We start from the raw sequence: 14734 nt of genomic DNA on the forward strand, positions 1-14734 counted from the left end.
TCTTTTGATCGATAATAGTCATGACGACTTCAACCATCCATAAAACATTTCTAGGTGGAGAAGCAGAAAGATAGCAGTTTTGTAGCCTGGTCTAAATTATTTAGAATAAAAGAAGATATGTATAGCTTTTACATTATTTCAGAATGCTTTCAACATATCCTTGTCATCAGGAACGGTTGCACCTTTTCCTATTAACTGATTTGTTTCATCTTGACTTTCTTATACATTGTGCCACAACTGATTATTTTTATGTCTTAGTGTTGTCTCCTAGAAAGCTAAGCACTAAATATTTGGCCCACCTTTTCCACATGTGTAGCACTGTATAATAAGTGTTTTTATACTAACCTTATTACTAATTCCATTTTATAAACCTATTTTTGTTTGTCTTCATTCTGACCTACTTCTAGTTTGTTGACTGCTATGTTTTATGCAACTTTAAGTTGCTTTAAGTCCTTTTTAGAATAATTATTTGTATATGAAGATGACCTATAAAATGTTATTTAGGTTAGAATTTGTCAAACATGTTTGAATGAACAACAATAACTGACTCACCATAGGCATGTAATAAATGTGTTACTTCCTGATGGTAGTAAGAAAGCTTTTCATCAGTACGTATAAGGAGCCTTGATTCTGTTTTCTCATTCTAGGCCTCTAGTCTAAGAAAATAGACTAAAAATGGAAAACTTTCAAGTCATAACAGTGTTCTCTACAGTATTATTTATGACTAAAAATTATTGACTTCATTTCCCTTCCCAAATTCCTAAAATGGCAGTAAGGGGAGATTTTAAAGAACATTGACCCACAAGGACAAAGAATGAAAGAAACAAGAAAACCCATATTTTGAGAGAGAAACTAGGGGAGCAAGTAGTTACTGACCTAAAACAGAGTCTAGCAAAACTTTTTCTGTAAAAGCCAGAGAGTAAATGTCTTAGGCTTTATAGGCCACATGTGGTCCCTGTTGCATATTCATGTTGTTTTCCTCATCTTTGTTGTTGTTTTCCTCCCATCCCTTCCTTCTTCATCTTCCTCCTCACCTTCCTCTTCCACCTTTTTAACAATCTGTTCCAGTTTGCTAATGCTGCCGCTACACAGAATACCAGGAAGGGATTGACTTTTATAAAGGGGGTTTATTTGGTTACGAAGTTACAGTCTTAAGGCCATAAAAGTGTCCAAGCTAAGGTGTCAACAGTAGGATACCTTCACAGAAGAATGACCAATGGCATCTGGAACACCTCTGTTGTCTGGGAAGGCACGTGTCTCTTGTCTTCTTCCTTTGCTCCCAGGTTGTATTTCAAAATGGCTTTTTCCCAGGATGTTTCTCTCTAGACATCTGGGGGTATTTTCTTAGTTTCTCCCAGACAAACTCTGGAGTACCAAAAGTCTACTTTCAATGACCATCTTCAAAATGTCTCTCTTGCTGCAGCAAGCGTCTGGGCCTCTGTAGTTCTTTTTAAAGTACTACAGTAATCAGTCAAGATCCATGCTGAATGGGTGGGGCCACACATCCATGAAAATAATCCAATCAAAGTATTACCCACAGTTGGGTGAGTCACATCTCCATTGAAACAACCTAATCCAAAGGTTCCAACCTAATCAACACTAATACGTCTGCCTCAACAAGATTGCATTCAGGAACATGGCTTTTTCTGGGGGACATAATATATCTAAACTGGCACATAGTCTTTTTACAATATAAAAACGATACTTAGTTGGCACTCTGGATTTGGCTTAGAAGATCCAAGAAAATTTAAACCAAAGCAGTTCAGTTTACAGCACAGGATTACAGAAAAACTAAACCTCATGAATTGATGGCACCAGTTATTTCTGGAAGTCCCTGTTAAAGTGGGACTGACTCAGTGAAAGAAAAAATAGATAAATAAGTAGGATCTCATCAAAATTAAAAATTTTTGTTCCTCAAAGGACTTTATCATGAAAGTAAAATGACAGCCTACAAAATGTGAGGAAATATTCGGAACCACATATCCATTAAAGGTTTAATATCTAGAGTATATAAAGAAATTCTTCAACCTAACAACAAAAAGACAACCCAATTAAAAAGGAGCAAAAGACTTGAATAGAGACCTCTCCAAAGAAGATGTACAAATGGCCAGAAAGTACATGAAAAGATTCTCAATATCATTAGCCATCAAGAATATGCAAAATCAAAACCACAATGTGATACCATTTCACACCTGTTCGAATGGCTGCTATTGAAAAAACAGAAGATAAGTAATGCAGAGGATGTGGAGAAGTAGGAACACTTGTTCATTGCTGGTGGCAGTGTAAAATGGTATAGCTGCTGTGGAAGATAGTTTGGTGGTTCCTCAGAAAACTAAGTATAGAAGTACCGTATGATTCAGCAATCCCACTACTTGGTATATACCGAAAAGAATTGAAAGCATGGACCTGAACAGATATTTGCATATGCTTGTTCGTAACGGCATTGTTCACAATTGCCAAAAGAGGGAAGCAACCCAAGTATACATCAGCCAATGAATGATAAATGAAATGTGGTATATCCATACAGTGGAATATTACTCAGCTGTAAAAAGGAATGGGGTCCTGATACTTGTGACAACACGGATGAACCTTGAAGACATCATGTCGAATGAAGTAAGCCAGACACAAAAGGACAAATATTGTATGATATCACTGATTGGAAATAATTAGTAAAGCAATCTCATGGAGTCAGAATCTAGAACATAATTTCTACCAGTTGATGAGATGGGGTTACAGAATGGGAAATTAAGGCTTAAAATGTACAGAGTTCCTTTTTGGAATTATGGACATGTTTTGGTAATGGATGATGGTGATGGTGGCACAACATTGTGAATGTGTAAGTAACAGTACTGAAATATGTATCTGAATGTGATTAAAAGAGGAAGTGTTAGACTGTATATATGGTGACAAATTTTTTTGAATTCATGGAACTATGCTATATAAACAGTTAAACCTAACTTAAACCACGGACTTTAGTTGATAATACAGTTAGAAAAATGTGCTATTATCAGTTGTAACAAATGTTCCATACCAATTGCAAAGTGTTAATAATAGGGTGGTATATGGGAATTCTGTATTTTATGTGTAATTGTTCTATAAACCCACAGCTTCTTTAATGAAGAAAAATAATAAGAATGAAAAAATGAGGATTCTGTTAAAGTCTTTTAGCCCTCATTTGCCCTCCCTAGTCCCACACACCTGGTTGACCATCCCGCCCCCACCCTGGCAGATGACTGGTGGTTTATTCACTGGTAAGAGTAAACCAGAGACTCTGGGCAGAGGTATAGCAAGAACATCTGAGTTAGCTAAGTGTAACTCAAATCCAGAGTGCCAACTAAGTATCATTTTTATATTGTAAAAAGACAATGTGCCAGTTTAGATATATTATCTGAGTTAGGTTAAGTGTAAGGTAATTAAGTGAAATATACTGAAACCCCAGCCTCCTTACCCCATTCAGTAACCAGTATGCTGACAATTAAGTTTTTATTTCTAAGCATGAGATTGAAAGATTTCTTTTCAGGAATCAGACCAGAAAAGAGAGTTACTTCAGTGGAATAGCCTAGTCAGATCACATGAGCATGAAAGTCCATTGTCAACAACCATACCTATCCGTACCCACAAAGCTTTCAATAATAAATTTAGTGCCTTGTTTTATATGTGAACAGACAGCCAAGGATATAAACTTGGAAGAAACAGCAATGCCAGGAGGAACTTACCAAAAAGCTATTAATGCCCCAGAGATGAGTTTATTGTAGCATGTAACAAAAACTAGGTGCATTTAAAAAGTAACAATGAATTTAAAAAAAAAAAAAAAAAAAAGCCTTTGGAAATGAAAAATACAACAGAAGTGAAAAATAGACTGTGGATTAAAGTTGAGGAACTCTTTCTAGTAGGAGATAAAAAGAAGGAAAAAAGAGAAGAGAAGAGCTAAATCTAAGAGATGGAGTATCTAACAGGAGTTCTTGAAAGGCAGAACAGTGAAAACATGGAAGGACATTATCAAATAAATAGTAACAAAAAATTTTTCAGAACTGAAGGCACATGGTTTTCAGATTGAAAGGGCAATTGAATGCTCAGCACAGTGGATGTAAAAAGAATGAGGCGAAGACACACTGTTTTAGAAATCTCCAAGAGTTGGTTGGTGATCCAGCAAAATGAGGGGGTAAACCAAGAAAGAAGATAAGCTGGATCTAAAGAATCTAACACAAAGTTGAAGGCAAGATACTACAGAATAATACAATGAAGTTACGTGTCAAGACGACAGCTGGGTCACAGGTCTAGAAAGCAGCCGGTGCGTTTTAGCACAAGTCAGAGAAGGTTGAGAAAGCGGTCTCTAATAAGATAAAGTTGATAATGCATTGAATTGAAAATATCTATATAGCAGAATGAGTGATAAATTAAGATGACAATGGAGAAAACTAAGCAAATGAAAGTCAAGATAATTTCATGGTGGTGCTTGTAGGAAATGGTTGTGCAACAATGGAAATTCAGTCATAGTGTATTCTCCTTGGCTCAACATTTACATTAATTATAATGTAAGGACTGTATCTTTCCATCCGATAAAAAAAAGAGGAAGAATACAACTATTTGGGGAAGGTTGGAGGAAGGGACTTGCATGTGTGTGAAGTTGGGGTGGAAGTTAGCTAAAGAGAGTTGAATACCAAACTTCCATTGCAAGAAAAAATAGACAATGCCTGAAACTGAAAAATACAGAATGTGTAAGCTAAGTGTATTATTTAGGTATATGAAGTAATAAGTTATCAGGGAGAATTGTCCTTGATAAGCAGCCTCAACAAGTCATTTTTTTTGTCTTGTTTGTTCTTATATATTCAATTTATATATATATATCTCAATTTTATTGAGATATATTCACATACTGTATAGTCATCCATGGTGTACCATTATATAGTTGTGCATTCATCACCACAGTCAGTTTTTGAACATTTTCCTTACTACCACCCACAAAAAAAGAATAAAAAGTTGAAGTAAAAAAGGACACCCAAAACATCCCATACCCCCCAGCTGTCTAAATTATTCATTTACCTTTTGTCCTCATTTTTCTATTCATCTGTTCATACACTGTATAAAGGGAGTGGAAGCACAATGTTTTCACAATCACACAGTTGCACAATGTAAACTGTATAGTTATACAATCATCTTCAAGTATAAAGGCTACTGGGTTGCAGTTCAACAGTTCAGGTGTTTCCTTCTAGCTATTCCAATACACAAAAAACTTGAAAGGGATATCTATCTAATGCGTAACAGTAACCTCCAGAATGATCTCTCGACTCTATTTTAGATCTCTCAGCCACTGAAACTTTATTTTGTTTCCTTTTTCTTCCCCCTTTTGGTCAAAGAAGGCTTTTTCAACCCCATGATGCCAGGGCCAAGCTCATCCCCACAAGTTATGTCCCATGTTGACAGGGAAATTTACACCCCTGGAAGTCATGTCCCACGTAGCCGGGGAGGGCAGTGAGTTTACTTGCAGAGTTGGCTTAGAGAGAGAGGCCACATGTGAGCAACAGAAGAGGTTCTTTGGGGGTAACTCTTAGGCACAATTTTAAGTAGACTTAGCCTCTCCTTTGCAGTAACAAACTTTATAAAGACAAGCCCCAAGATCGAGATCTCGGCCTTCTTAATTGGTAGCCCCCAATGATTGTGAGAATATCATTAATTCCCAGGTGGGGAAATTCAGTATTTCCACATTTTGCCCCAGTCCCTCAAGGGGGCTTTGCAAAACATCTTTATTCTCTGCTCAGATTACTCTGGGGTGTACTGGGGCTTCACACTAACTTGTAGAAACCAACCAGATTTCACTTGCTGTTCAATGTTCCATGTAATTAAGTTGTTTGAATAAACTGACCATACAAGTTAAATTGTATAGTGTGTTACAAAAAATACAGATTTTGCGCCTAATAAACATCTCTACCTTTGGTCCCACACAGAAGTTGGAGTTTTAAAAGACTGTCAATATCGTCCTTTACCCTTTAGTCTAATTTACCTTAATCCTAACCAAGTCCATTTCATTCGTATCTCTGATTGATGTCTCATCTCTTTTCAGACTCCTTAACATTTGCTGTATGGGGTAATACTGGTATTTATAGCTGCTGGACCCTGGCTCTGAATCTCAGGTGTCACACAGATACCCAGAGTTTCAGGGACCCACCAGGTTATACACAAAGAGCTCAGCATCTCAGAATTTAGAAATAACCATTACAACTCAGGAATAGATGTAACTGCTGTTAAGAGCTTACAGTCTACGAACCTTTACAGTAAGCCTTCCCCTGATAACCTGTGCTCTCAGACTCAATTCTCAGTGCTTGCACGTTATAGTTAGTCCATATTAGTGAGGCATTGTAATGTTTTTCTTTTCATTTCTGGTTTATTTCATTCAGCATACTGTCCTCAATGTCCATTCACCTCATAACTTCACTCCTTGTAGCAGTTCAGTATTCATTCCATTGTATGTTTACACCACAGTTCGCCATTCCGTTCATCAGTCGATCTACCCTTAGGCCACCTCCATCTGCTGCAGATTGTGAATACTGATACCATAAACCCCACTGTGCAGATGTCCATTCATGTCCCTCTTTTCATTTCTTCCAAGTATAAACCCAGTAACCAAGTTGCAGGACTATATGGCAGCCCCATGCTTACTTTCCTGTGGAACCACCACACTGCCCTCCAGATGGGCCGCACCATTCTACTTCCCCACCGTCAGTGATTAGGTACATCCCTTTCACCACATTCTCTCCAGCACTTGTATCTCTTTATTTTTTAGATCGTTTTATTCACACAGCATACATCCCATCCTAAGTAAACAATCAGTGGTTCCCTGTATAATCACATGGGTATGCATTCACCAACACTATCTATATAAGGACATTTCCGTTTCTTCTACAAAAAAAAGAGGAAGAGATGAAAAAAGAAAAGGAGAGGGAAAAAATGACAATTAAAAAGCAACTAAATAAAAAATTAAAATAAAATACAATTAAAAAGTCAGACAGCACCACCACCAAAGCCAAGAATCCCATACCCTCTACCTTATATCCCCCTCTTACAGACATTTAGCTTTGGTATATTGCCTTTGTTGCAGTTAATTGAAGTGTATTACAATGTTAATGTTAACTGTAGACTCTAGTTTGCATTGATTGTATTTTTCCCCAATATCACCGCATTTTTAACACCTTGAAAAGTTAACATCCGTTTGTTCTCTCTCATGTAAAAACATGCTTGTACATTTAATCACACTTACTGACCACTGTAGGTTTCACTAAGTTATACAGTCCCAATCTTTATCTTCTGGCTTTCCTTCTGGTGTCCTACATGCCCCTAACCTTCCTCTTTCGAACATATTCACAGTCATCTTTGTTCAGTGTACTTACATTATTGTGCTACCATCACCCAATATTGTGCTCCAAACCTGTGTCTTCTGTCTTTTCCTGTCTGCCTGTAATGCTCCCTTTAGTATTTCTTGTAGAGCAGGTGTCTTGTTCACAAACTCTGTCATTGTCTGTCAGAGAGTATTTTAAACTCACCCTCATTTTTGAAGGACAGTTTTGCCAGATACAGAATTCTTGTTGGCAGTTTTTCTCCTTCGGTATCTTAAATATATCATACCACTGCTTTCTCGCCTCCATGGTTTCTACTGAGAAATCCGCACATAGTTCTATCAAGCTTCCCTTGTATGTGATGGATCGCTTTTCTCTTGCTGCTTTCAGAATTCTGTTTGTCCTTGACGTTTGATAATCTGATTATCATTGTCTTGGCATAGGTCTGTTCATATTTGTTCTGTTTGGGGTATGCTGCACTTCTTGGATTGTAATTTTATATCTTTCATAAGAGGTGGGAAATTTTCAGTGATTATTTCCTCCATTCTTTTGTCTGCCCTTTTCTCCTTCTGGAATACCCATGACACATGCATTTTGCGCTTTATAGGACGCCGCTCCTATTTTTCCATTCTTTTCCCTGTCTGTTGTGTGTAGCATTTCAGATGTCCTGTCCTCCAGTTCATGAATCTTTTTTTTTGCCTCTTCAAATCTGCTGTTGTATGTCTCCATTGTGTTTTTCACTGTATTGTGCCTTTCATTCCCATAAGTTCTCCCAATTGTTTTTTCAGACTTTGGAGTTCTTCCTTATGTTCATCCAGTATCCATGATCTCTTTTTCCTTATCTTCCATCAACTCATTGGTTTGACTTTTGGATTGATTTAGAACATTTGTTTGATTAATAATTCATTGTATCAATTCTTGCATCTTAGTTGAAGTGTCAGTTTGTTCCTTTGGGTCATATCTTCATTTTTCCTAATGTGACTCGTAATTTTTTGTTGTCTATTCATCTGGTTTCCTTGATTACCTGTCAGATTTTCCCAGACCAGAGGGTCCCAGGTCTCAGGAGGAAGATACAATCAGTATTGAGTTTCCTTGAGGAGCAGGTTGTCAGACTTTCCTGTGAGGCCTCTACACTTGGTGCTTTTCCTATCCTGTCCAGTAGGTGGCACCTGTCAGCCTGCAGCTCCCCACCACCATTTTCCAGTATTCTGAGCTCAGCTGTCTCCAGAAGCCTCTGTTTTTATTTATTCATGTATTTTTTTTTCCATCAGCCCTGCCTCCTCTCTGCCAGAAGGAGCCTCAGATTCCTTTCCTGTTTGCTCTGGGTTTATCTGTATTTGTAATTTGTATTCAGTAGTCCACATTTATTAATTAAAACTTTAGTTGGAGCTTAGTTACTTTCCCTCGCTCCAAGTAACTAGCTTCTTTTTTCCAGAGGGAAGTATTTCAGCTCAGCCTGCTGTGCCTTTGGGTTGGAGCGCCATCTCCACAGTTTGGGGAGGTTTACTTACAGTTTATGCTGCGATCTCAGCCATTCCACCCATTCCAGGCTGGTGTACAGTGCATATCTAGTCACAGATGTTCCCCAACGGTTGTTCCAGACTATATACTAGTTGTTCCTGGCTGTTTACTAGTTGCTCTAGAGGACTAACTAAATTCCATACCTCTCTGTGCCGCCATCTTGCCCCTCCTCCAAGTTAGTTGATCTTATTATTAGAAGCATGTATAATTTGGTAAAAATAAAAACATAATAAAATACACAAGATAGAATAAAACATAAAATATTAACAGTTTGGGTAATGAGTAATTTGTTTTCTATATATATTCTTTTATTTCCACATTCTTACAGTGATGATTTATTCTTCCATGGTCTAGAAGAAAGTTCATTATTTATTCAGTGTAAATCTTCATTATTCTAGAATGCTTTAAACTAGTTTCTTAGAAATTGCTCTTTCACAGCATCTTGTTTAAAATTGTTCCTTTTAATGGTGAGTGCAGTTATTATCGATCTGCTTTGTATTTTTCATTTAAACATGCCCATGGTATATTTTCTGAATACTAGAAAACAGCATATTAATGTGTTGGTGATACAAAGATGAATAAAGACCTGATCCCACAGGTGCATGTAGTTTAGAATAAGGGGGGAAATAAGTTAATAGGTGGTATTATAAAATGATGTATGTTATAAGTAAAGGCATGATGCACCATGAGCTCATAGGAGGAATGGTCAGTTCAGCTTGAAAATTGGCATCTTCAGAGGAGGGATGCTTCTTCACCTAGGTCTTCAAAAATAAGTATGGGTTTAGCAATCCAGGTATCTTTGTGAAGAATATTCCAGTTAAAGGGAAAAGCATGAGATGAGCAAAAGTATGGAGTCATGGATTTGCAAATCCTGTTGTGGTACAGGAACTTCAAATAAGTGGAACATGTACGGTTTAATAAAAGTTAAGGCTAGAAAAGGTGGCCGGAGACTGGCTTAGACTGGTTTATGGAATCACAATATAACTGCCTGCGAAGTTTGAATTTCCTCTTGTTGACTAGTAGTTCAGATTTATAGGATGACCTTAGTAACATCAATAAGGTTTTAAGAACCGTCAGACAATGGTAATTGTGCATTAAGCCTCTATTAACTAATGCTTTTATTCATATTTGTATTAAATCACAACAGTGCTTTTGTACATTTGAAGATAATAGTACATAAACGACAAATGATTCAAGGTTCAAACCAGTTCCTCAACACACAAATTCAGAATCATTTCGTAAGCATTAGAGAGGAACTGAAAGGTTTTAATCAAAGCGGGGAAAACATAATTATATTTGGGTTTCAGAAATACTACAGTAGTAATGTAGACATACAAGAATCAGTTTAGGGAATTTTACAGTAAAATGGCAAGATGTATGATAAAGGCCATAACACACTAGTATCCATTGAGAATAGACAAGATCAAAACAAGAAGGGATATGATAAGGAGGCAGTATTAATAACACTTGCTCACCTGTTTGATTTAGAGTATGAGTGAAATTGTTGCTGATGGTGCCCAGATTTCTGGCTTCAGTGTATAGGTAGATTTTGGTATCAGTCACCAAGCAAGAAAATAGATATAAGAGTACCAGTTTAATGCTTTTGGTTTGGAGCCTGTTGGTTTCAGGTTTTGTGTTAACTTACAGATATATTCAGTTGCATGTGTCTAATGAGCATGTGGACATTTGAGTTTGGAGCTCAAGAATGAGGGCTGACAGGGAGAGAGCAAGTGAGGAAGAATGAAAACAAATAAATTAATTGCGTAATTTTCATTACATTCATACCATCAGAATAGATGAGATCTTCAAGGAGGTGATGCAGACTAGAGCACAAAAAAGTAGATCAAGGATAGAGTCCTAGGGAAACAATCATTGGCTTAAATCTTGACAGACCTTAGAAGAGCTATTTCATAAGACTGGTGGTAGCATAATTGCAGGTAAAAGGGAAGAGTCGGTAAGGACATAGAGACTGAAAAAACAAACGTCTTTTCAGAGCTTGACTGAAGGGAAGAAGAAAGATTTAGTCACAGGAGCAGAATACAGGTTTGAACAAAGTTTCTTGTTTTGTCTGTGTTTTGTTTCTTTTCTGTGTTTCTATTATTTCCTTTAAGGTGGAAGAGACATGCTATGGAAAGACTGGGTTCCAGAAAGGAGCCTAACAGAGGTTAAAAATATAGAAAGGAAGAGGGTATGAAAAATGAATACAAAATTAAATAAAAGACTTTGTAAGGGATCCATGAAAGTGAGGGGCTTTGAACTTTAACCTTTGTTAGTTTTTAAGTAAATCTACCTCAGGTAATGATAATTTACTTTCTTAGGAGATGGAAAGGAGAATAGTAATGTTAGCTTTAAACTGAAGGAAAATATTTCTTTTAAGACTCCTGGAATGTTCATTCCAAGCATCCATGGACCTTGTTACTCTTGTTCATTGATTTATCTGCGGAACTTGGAGCACTGCTTGTCAGTCAATAGTCAATAAATATCTGTTGAATGTGTGGTGAAACAGGAAGAAAAGCAGTGAGATTAAGTGCTAAAATAGCTCAGTTTAAATTTCAGGGAATGCATTTCTTTGAGTAGGTTAGGTCGTCTGATACAGGGTGTTTCAATGAAAATGGAACTTGAAGATAGTAAAGATTTAGTAACAGTAATGATAGCATAGTAATGATGTAGACACTATGAGGAATGAATGGAGGGTAGATCAAGCAGTGGACATTACATTATTAGTGTTATCAAGAGGATGGTTGAAATATGATCTGTGAAGAGACTAAATCTTTTCATTGTTTAATTTTACAGATAGTAAAACTATTACTTCGTCATGGTGGAAATCCATTTCAAGCAAACAAACATGGGGAGCGTCCAGTGGATGTAGCAGAAACAGAGGAGTTGGAGTTGCTGCTAAAGAGAGAGGTGCCTTTTTCTGATGATGATGAAAGTTACACAGGTTGGTTTCAAATAATCTAAATTCGCTTGTTTTGACATGGTATTTGTAGAACATGCTAGATTGGTTTATAATTCAAAATGTTTTGTTTATTTTAGAATAATGCTAGCAGAAGAGTAAGTCTGGTGAGTTTAGTAACCTTTGGTATTTGCCACACATACCCTGTTTAACTGGACTCATAAGATCATTGTCTTATTTCTAGGAAATTTTTTCCACAAATTTATGAATTATTCCTTTATTACATTCAAACTGACTGTAGAACTTTTCCCCATGCATACCTACTCTGACTTCTTTTCATTCCGTTATGAATTTTATAGCTGCTAACCAAGCCCTCGATGTGTCTTTCTAGCATTGAGTTTTCTGTGCATTTTAATTGTAATTTTTGTGATTTAGATGGTTGAACTCTGGTCACTGATGCAAGGTAGGGGCAGTTTCTTCAGAAACACAATATAAAAAAGGAAAAATCCAAAAGAAATTTTCAGAAAACTGTTGGTACACTTAGAATTTAAAAACAAAAACAATAAAAATAAAGCAGAAGGTGTTTTTGCTCAGTGGGTATAGTGTTTGTAAATAAAAATTAATTTACAAAAAAAAAGAGGGTACAGGTACTGGGATGAAGCTGAGAAATGTGTAGACATCGCTCAGGACACCCTGAACACCAGCAACTGCTACAAAGCCCAGAACTTCCTGCAGAATTGCATATGAGAAGATACGGCAATGAAAGTTATCATAAATAATTGGATGATAGTACTATCATGCACTGTTAGAAATAATTATGAAAAATGGAAACACGGCTGGAAATACCTCTCATTGCCGAAACCGTCAAGTAGTGGTGACCACAGCAAGGCTAATTGTATGAAGGAGAGCACATCTGGTAGTGGCAAGAGTGGCAAAGGCTACACCAAAGACCACAAATGTCCTTGCAGTAACGGTTAGGCCCTGTGCTTGCTTGATCAAGATGCCTGAGTACTATCACCTGACCAAATTGACACATGAACTTAACCATCACAGATTCCTAACTAAAAATGTCTCAAGAAAGAATTATCACACCTGTAGCAATTTCTAGTTTCAGTGATTCTCCATATTTTCATGTAAATATTTATGGTATGCTGATTTTGTATACATACATTGTATTGCCTTTTTATTTAAATTCTTTCTTTGTTTAGCTCCATAAGACACTCTGGCTTCAATCAATGGATTAAATGTTATATGACAGAATTACCAAAAAAAGACGGTACAGATTGAATCCTGTCCCCATTAAAGGTGTCATCAGGTTCTAACCCCTGTTCCATATGTGTGAGAACCCATTTATAAATATGATCTTTGAAGATAGTTAAGTGCCCAACTGAATGAGGATGTGCCTTAATCTAGTATGACTGAGGTCCTTCAGAGAACCATAGGAGAAGCTCCTGGAACCTTGCTGGCCCCTTCTTCATCTTCTCCCTCACCTCTTCCCCAGGGCATTGTGCAGCCTGCCAGGGCTCCTTTTGTGGGTCCCTGGACTCTTTCCAACTTGAAAAGACTGACCTAGGAAACTCCTCTCCAGCTCGCCCCACCCCCACCCCAAATTTTCCCTCCAGGCAAAAGCAGATTGGAACAGGGAAACAGAATAAGAAACAATTGAGTCACGTGCCCGGGACAAAGGATTACCTGCTCTAAGTTCCACAGTGGTGCAACCAGGAGGGGGAGGTGTTTCCTAGGGAAAAGGGGGGCATTCAAATTCCTGTAAATAAGGTAACTCCTAAGGCCATTAGTAAGCACAGGCCTAGGACAAGACAGAGGCTCAGAAAAGACTAGGAGGACCCTGCACTGTGCATTCACTTTCGCCTAACCTTGATAGGAAGGCTAAAGGCTGAAGGAGAGAATCGGCCAATGCAGAGGCAATTTGCAAAGATGATGAAAGGTGTTTTTTGCCTAGGTTTGTTTGGTTTTGTTAGTTCCTGGCACTCAAGATAATCTCTGTCTTCACTAGCTGGATACAAACTCAGTAAGCAACTTAAGGACTAAATCCCAGGATTAACATTTTAAAATATTAAAATGTACAGTGTGTAAAAAAAGATTACAAGACAAGCATAGAAATAGGAAATGATGGCCCATTGAAAGGAAGAGGATAGAAATCCAGAAAACACCAGACTGTGAACATACCAAAGACTAAAAAAAATGATCTCTAGATGCTCAAGGAGATGAAGGAAAAGATAGAGAAAGAACTAAAGGATATCAGGGAAACAATGAATGAACAATATGAAAATCTTAATGAAATTTTAAAAAGGAACCAGAGACTCCAGGTCTTCTCCTGGACTTGAAAACCATAATAACTGAAATGAAGAATTCGCAGGAGGGCTTCAACAGCAGATTAGAGCTGGTAGAAGAAGGAATCCATGAACTCGAAGAAAAGACAATTGAAAGAGGCTGAGAGGCAGAGAGGAAAATGGATATGAAAAGGCAAGAATAGCCTAAGAGACCTGTGGAATATCATCAAGCATACCAACATACACATTATGGGAGAAGAAATACTGAAAGAAATGACAGAAAACTTCCCAAGCTTAGCAAAAGACTTGAATATGCACATCCAAGAAGCTCAACAAACATCAAACAGAATAAACTTAAAGAGAAATAGTCCTATACACATGTTACTCAGACCATTGAATATAAAGGACAAGGAGAGGGTTCTGAAAGCTGTAAGAGAAAAGCAACGTGTGTGTACAAGGGAGTTTCAATTAGAGAATTGCTGGTTTCTCATCAAAAACCATATAGGCAAGAAGGCAGTAGAATAGAATTCTTAAAGTGCTAAGAGAAAACGATTGCCAACCAAGAATTCTATGTCCAGCAAAATGAGTAAGAGATGAAGACATTCTGAGATAAACAAAAGCTGAGAGAATTCATTACTACTAGACCTGCCCCACAAGCAGAGCTAAAAGGAGTTCTTCAGATTTAAGGAAAGGAA

At 37.3% G+C, this 14734-nt stretch overlaps 1 protein-coding gene across 4 annotated transcripts in view; it reads left to right on the forward strand.

Moving 5' to 3' along the window:
- The window catches only part of ANKRD12 (ankyrin repeat domain 12), a 158336-nt gene that overhangs the window by 85042 nt on the left and 58560 nt on the right, over positions 1–14734 (forward strand). For 3 of the 4 annotated variants that reach the window (XM_037805909.1, XM_037805911.1, XM_037805910.1), the window contains one exon: positions 11646–11793. In XM_037805909.1, coding sequence (XP_037661837.1) covers positions 11646–11793 — 148 coding nt within the window. Of the gene's footprint in view, positions 1–11645; positions 11794–14734 lie in introns of those variants that run through there. The other variant, XM_037805912.1, reaches the window with a different exon arrangement.

The sequence above is a fragment of the Choloepus didactylus genome, chromosome 16 (genome assembly GCF_015220235.1).
Source record: "Choloepus didactylus isolate mChoDid1 chromosome 16, mChoDid1.pri, whole genome shotgun sequence".
Lineage (NCBI taxonomy): Eukaryota > Metazoa > Chordata > Mammalia > Pilosa > Megalonychidae > Choloepus > Choloepus didactylus.